Source organism: Camelina sativa, chromosome 10 (assembly GCF_030686135.1).
Source record: "Camelina sativa cultivar CO46 ecotype springtype chromosome 10, ASM3068613v1".
Lineage (NCBI taxonomy): Eukaryota > Viridiplantae > Streptophyta > Magnoliopsida > Brassicales > Brassicaceae > Camelina > Camelina sativa.
In genome coordinates, this window is record NC_141889.1 from 25496270 (window position 1) to 25503264 (window position 6995).

A 6995-nucleotide genomic window follows, 5' to 3' on the forward strand; every position below is an offset into this window, starting at 1 on the left:
TCACGAGTTAATGAGGTAAAACTGGAAATCACTGCTAGAAACCCTAAAGGATCTCAGAGACCCAAGATGCTGAGTAGCATAGTTTGGAATGATTTGGTTCATATGTTTGAAGAATTTGGCCCAGTTGACGTCGGTTTCAGAAAGTGATTTCCATTGTACTTTCGTGTCGACTTCTATATGAACTATGAACTATGAACTAGGAACTAAGAACTACGATTGTGTGTTTTTTTTGTTTTATTATTTTGTTTATGTTTTACCTTCATATTAATATTAATCAGTCGTCATTTCGACATCTCAGTCATACGGAACGATAACTCAACCAAACAGTTCGATAGTTCAACCACAATATTTGATAACTCAGACAACCCTCTATATATATATATGAATGTGTAAAAATCACTCTAAATCTATAAATATACCTTTTTATTGGTATTAATGATAGTAATATTCATATTTCCTTTCTAAATTTAAATTTTGAGTTATAATAATTTTAATATTCAATTGTTGAATAAATAGTTTTACAAAAATAAAATTCGAAATTCAAATAATAATTAATTAATTATTTTGATTAACATATTGGGCACAGAATTAGTGATTTTTCGCATTTCCCTATCAACACTTTTTGTGACATCGAGAGAAATATTAATATTTATTAGGAGTCTGGCAGAACGAAAGATCCAGAAAAGAAAGAAGAATACGTTTTCATATTAATGAGAAGACCCTAAACGATAATTCAGTCGTAAAAAAACTATAACTCAGCCAACCCTCCAATTATAAGACTAAATAACCGACCAAACCGAACCGAACCGAAAAACTAATTTTCCCCTATTCGATTAATTACGGTTATATTCGGATTGCTATCGGTTATATTAAGTTAATCTACCAAATTTGGATAACATTTGGGTTATTTATGGGGATATATTTATCTAACCGGACCATAACCGGAAATAACCGAAAAATAATTTCAAAATCTTTTAAATATACCACCTTAACCAAATTACCACCTTAAACCAAACTGTTATATTAAAACCTATAATGTTGGAAATATGAACCCTAAACCCCAAACCTTAACCCTAACCCTAACCCCTAACCCCTAACCCCTAAATGTCATGTGTTGAATATTTTACACATTTTGATCAGAATGTGTAAATGTCACATTTTGTCTATAATTATTACTTTTTGTTGATTATAATGATTGTAATATTCATTTATCAATTCTAAATTTAAATTTTGAGTTATAATTATGTAAATTTACAAATATTTCATAAGTCAGCCATATAAGTCAATAACTCAGCCATTACTTGGTCACTTTGTCGGAATGTTTTTTTTTTCGAATTTTTAGTTCAATATTTTAATTATTTTGTATAATATATAGTGAAAAAACTGACTTTGTAGGATGTTTTACGCGTGTGGATCTGAGTGTTAACATAATTATTGTTCGGGTTTCCCCAACAACACTTTTTCTAATATCGAGGCACGTTGTAATTGGATAATTTATTAGGAATCTGACATAATGAAAGACCAAGGAAAGAATGAAGAATACGTTTTCATATTATTGAGAACCGTAAACAATAACTCAGCCATGATAAACGGTATCTCAGCCAACCTTAAATTAGAATGAATAAATACCCAACTACTGACAATTACTCTAATCAAACAGACATGCTCATTTCACATCAGCCAAATATAATGGATCCAACAGCACATACAAGCAATCCAGTTAACGATGTGATGATCAAACGTTGCCTATAGATGACCTTTCCCGAATCTTGTACATGCTTCTCTAGATCACTACGAAGTTCCACAATTGTTATCTTGAGTTGATCTATCACTCTTTCCTTTTCATGATTTTCAGCTACAGCTTGAATTAAAGCGTTTTGCGGCCACCCTTTCACCTCTTCTTGATCAAGACACTTAAAGTATTTGCAGTGCTAAGTTCCACCATCCTACAAAGATTACAAAACACTATAAACTTGCCAATTTTCAACCAATCGCCATAAAAACACACACATACCTTGTACAATTGACATCCGAAAAACCTTATGCCAGGATTTTTTCCAGTCTTTGATGTGAAGATCTTTGCTGGCAATCCACAATCACACTTCTTCAGACTTCCTGAAGATCTACTCATACTAGATGAACCCGTGCTTAAATCCATCTCTATCCTCAAATCGACCTAGATGAATTCTGTCTACTCCCAAGAACCCTAGTAAAGAGTAAAGTTTTTTTTTTAAAGGTTAAATTGTGAAATGATATCGGGTTTTGGGTGTTTTATTTTGAGTTATAATAATCTTATTTTACAACTATCTCATACATCAGCCGTGTAAGTTTGTAACTCAGCCATTACTTACACGTTTATTACGCGTGTGGACGATAACAAGAAACATAATCATTGATTGCGTCTCCCCAACAACACTTTTTGTATTCTCGAGTTGGTATATAATAAATTAATGTTTTAGTTTAAATGATGTGATTGTAGTGATTTTGTGTTTTAGTAATCGAGATCGAGTCAAGATGATGGCGCAGATAGATATCTACAGCGGCAGATCCCGGGTTGATGAGAAAACTCAACCGTAAATTCATAACTCAGCCGTGTGAAGTATATAACTCAACCGTAACTTAACCGTAAATCAGCCATAACTTTGAAAATAGACAAATCAATGTTTTACATACCCAAGTAAAATTCATACCAAGACAAATCCAAATGTTTTACAAATTATAGTAAAATTCCTACCAAAAGAGACAAAATGAAGGGCATAATGCATTATCGCACCTGATCCATAAAATCAGATGCCTCATCGTAGATTTCTGCTACCATTTTAACCCGTATAGCCTGGATATTTTGATCACAGATACCATCGAAAGACAAACCAAGTGCTAGAAATTCTACAAACTTTAGAGCGTACACGCCACAGTTACCAACATGTACGTTTTGAGGGACCTTGGAGACACTCTTCCTCCTGAAACTGAACTGATCAAAAGTAGGTGTACGATATTTGTGAGGAACTATATCGTTCATCATTGCTGGAATCATCCGCGTAAACGCCCTACAAGCATTCAACCTTCTAACATCACTGTATTTGGTTGCTTGACCCACGATGCTATCATAGCAATCAATATGCCTTCTGATGAGATCCACGTGCAGCGCCACCTAGTGATTGCCTCCAGTTTGTGGAGTAATATACAAGTGCTCTACTTCTTCTATCCACTTCATTTTAGTCGGTTGATCTAGTGGAGCCAAACCATTAACTAAATCTTCGTAACTGAGCATAGTCATGAACTATCGTAGTGGTGTACCACGGGTCTATAAATGCAATGCATTTTTTGTGGAATGGGAAGGGATATCGTTTGTACCTAACCCTGAGTAGTCTCATAAACGCGCTCATGTGCTGTAAAACAGATAATAACAACTCAGACTTAAACCTAATAAGTCAGTCCCTATGTACTATATCTCAGCCGTAAATTTCCATTTTTCAGCCATTATGTATTATATCTCAGCCGTAAATATTATAACTCAGACATCAAGTTAAACTTACTTCATCAGCCATAGGTACCATCCTTCACTGGCCAGTTCTTTCTTTCGGTGATGAGAGTCCTATAGAATTTGCCTAATGGTGTACCCCTGAGAAACAAATAAGAATTAATAATAATGTTAACAAGCTGTTAAGAAAAAGGGTCTAAGGGTCATACTCGGTGCTCTTTAGGAACTCCAAAAGTTTCTACAACTTGACCGGATCAACAGGTGCCAGAGGATCATATATTCCAGGTCCAGGTACACAGTTCTTCCTCATGCACGTCAGTCTGTTGTCTCCAATATAAGGAAAAATCCTCGCTTGTGAGCTTGTTGTGTATTCAATGCACTTCCATCCGGGTACAACTTAACACTCTCCAGCCTAAAAGCTTTAATTTTATGAAGCCTACTCTTTTCCTCCTCATCATCGTCAGATTCAGGTTCAAGGACATCGTTTTCAGCCATAACCTCGGCTGTCATATCACATAGACTGCTGTCAGCAGCGTCGGCACAAGCGTTTGCACCACCTTTGGCTTCTCCCTCATTCAAAACAGTGTCTACAAATTGCAACGACTTCAAAGCAGTAGGCTTAGTAGTCTTTCTACCTCTTTCCTTGTGCGGATTATCTCCAACCTTCTTTTCCGCCAACTCTTTGACCTTCTTTGCCGCCAACTCTTTGGCCTTCTTTACAGCCGCCACCTGATCTTTGGCCTTCTTTGCCGCAACCTCTTTGGCCTTCTTTGCAGCCGCCGCCTCATCTTTGGCCTTCTTTGCCGCAACCTCTTTGGCCTTCTTTGCAGCCGTCGCCTCATCCTTGGCCTTATTTGCCGCAACCTCTTTGGCCTTCTTTGCATCTAATTCTTGGTCGCTCTTTGCATCTTTGGCATTTTTCCGCGTGTGAGGCCGTTGATTTGGTTTCGTAGCAGCTGGAGACTTCTCAATGAAATTAAGAGGATCATCTTTATCAAAATCTTTATCCAGATTCCTACTGTCCCCATCCAAACCACTGCCATCTTCATGTATAACATAGCAAAGACACTTAAAGTTAATGATAACTCAACCTAAACATTCTCGAAAATGAGCCATAACATTAACATAATTCAGACATTACCACAGGACTGTTGACAGAGTAGTTTTGTTGCATTTTTCTTGTAACTGCTTGTGGACCTTTTGGTGTCAACAGATTTTTCCCAGCCAAACCACTGCCATCTTCCTGTATAACATAGTGAAGACAATTTAAGTTAATGATAACTCAACCTATACATTCTGGAAAATCAGCCAAAACATTAACATAATTCAGACATTACTACAGGACTGTTGACAAGTAGTTTTGTTGCATTTTTCCTGGAACTGCTGGTGGACCTTTTGGTGTCAACAGTTTTTCCCGAAGGTCTTCTGGTAACAGGTTCTTTATTTTGAAATTTTCATAATTTGAACACGCATCAAAAATGTTTTGGTCAGTTTGCCCAACACCCATGGAAAGCATGTGCTCTTTAATATGTTTGAGATCACTCTCAACAGATCCAAACCTGGTTTCAAACCTTTCATTCATCCTATTTTCTATTCTATCTCCAATGTTTTTTTCCAAGGTTTCAAACCTTGATGTTAAATTAGACACCAACTCAATGAGAGTTCCAACCGACCCAACCGACACATCTTCTCCAACATCTTCCTCCTCACTAGCACACTAAAACAAATACACAAACCGTCGTAAACAAGCTAACGAAAGATTACATATATTATATACTCACTATACACCATATCTCTTACCTTTATTCATTTCTTCTTCTTCTTCTTCGTCTTTTGTGTAGCTCCTTCACCAGATTCACCACCCTGACTGTTGGAAACTTCCACCTTCTGACTTTCTGCTTCTTTGTGGGAGGAGATTCAGAATCAACAGCTGCTTTAGATTTTAGATTTTTTTTCTTATCACTCCCCTTAACATCCCAAAAACCTTTAACAAACTTATCCTCATGTATGTCTTGGATAGGGCGATCAACTGCTGGGTCGTCTTTTTGATCTGGCCACGTATGAAATAGCTCGCGTACATCATCCTTCATAACCATTTTAGTCACACGCAGCTGTAACATAAGAGAATATGAGACCCATCAGTAAACAATAACTCAGCCATCACTAAATCATAACTCATCCATCACTACACTATAACACAGCCATCACTACACCATAAATCATTCATCACTAAATCATAACTCATCCATCACTACACTATAACTCAACCATATATAAACCTTACCTCACCAAGCGCTTTGATCTCTTCAGCAATTACGGTTTCCAGTGTTGAACGCGTACGGTTTCCACCCCATCGAAGCAACAGTATGCCACCATTTTTTTCTTTTTGTGCAGCCCCAAATCGTTCTCCAAAGATTTGGACTGACTCATACGCCCAAGCCTGTAAAACGGGTGTAAAACCACTAAGGGTGTACGAGTTTCCCGTAGGATTCAACAACTTTATAGAATCAACAAGAGCTTCAAATGCTGACCGACCCCACGGATAAGTCTTCACGGCTTCATCATCAAAAACTCTTTTTGCACTTTCAAATGGTATTCTAGAGTTCTGATGGATGGCATAAAGTCCAATGGCTTGAAAACACAACAGCCCCAACCATTTACGGTGATCAGGGTTTGTCCATGACCGGCACACTTTCAGTCCTTCCCTGAGTTCATTTAATGATGGACCTTCCCCACCAGGCACTTTCAAAAGTCTGAAGAACTTTTTGTGTTCGTCTTCAAGTTCAAACCGTTCTGTCGGGATTGGGTCTATGTTTAACCCCGTGACATTAGCAAATTCATTCAACCCAAACTTGATAGGTTGACCGCCGACTACAAACCAAATCTCCTTCTTATGTACCCTTAACTGGTTACATAGTAGGAAATGTACAACCTTACCAGACCATACGAATTGGCTTTCAATTAGCTTAGAGATTATTCCAATAGGTACTTTCTTCGTTTCATCCCACACATCCTGTCGTATTGATTCCCTGATCGCAGGGAATTCTCTCATCCTGAAATTGGTATTAATTTGCTTACTATATAGAATAGACTTCATTTCTGGCCAAAGTCTTGGGGGGTAATCCCTTGCTTGTTCTTCAGAAATATCCTTAGCCATCTTATAAATATAATTCAGCAGTAAAGCATAAAATAAATCAGCCATAACATATGACAAACTTAGACGCAATGCATATAATATCTCCGCCACAAATACATAACTCAGTCCCAAATTCATTGTTAACCAGAGCTCAGCCACATCAACAAACAAACTCAGCCATCGAATCGAATATATCTAACAAATAAAGAGGAAGACACATACCAGAACTCGAAGACGAGACGGCTTAGACGGAAACGAACGAAGAGAGAAAGAGCGAATGAGAATATCGAGCGAGGATGGCGAGAGGTAACGGCAAGAGAGTAGAGAAAGATAGATTATCGAGAGAGAGAGAGAGATTTTGCCGAGAGAGAGTTTTTT

The 6995-nt window shown here is 37.4% G+C and overlaps 1 protein-coding gene across 1 annotated transcript; it reads right to left on the reverse strand.

The window, feature by feature from the left end:
• Positions 1–1676: 1676 nt before the first annotated feature.
• On the reverse strand, positions 1677–2158 carry LOC147937349 (uncharacterized). The gene is made up of 2 exons (XM_087468757.1): positions 2015–2158; positions 1677–1931 (listed from the first exon to the last, which is right to left on the reverse strand). Exons 1-2 carry the CDS (start codon positions 2156–2158, stop codon positions 1677–1679), a joined length of 399 nt encoding a protein of 132 aa, XP_087324883.1.
• Positions 2159–6995: the final 4837 nt, after the last annotated feature.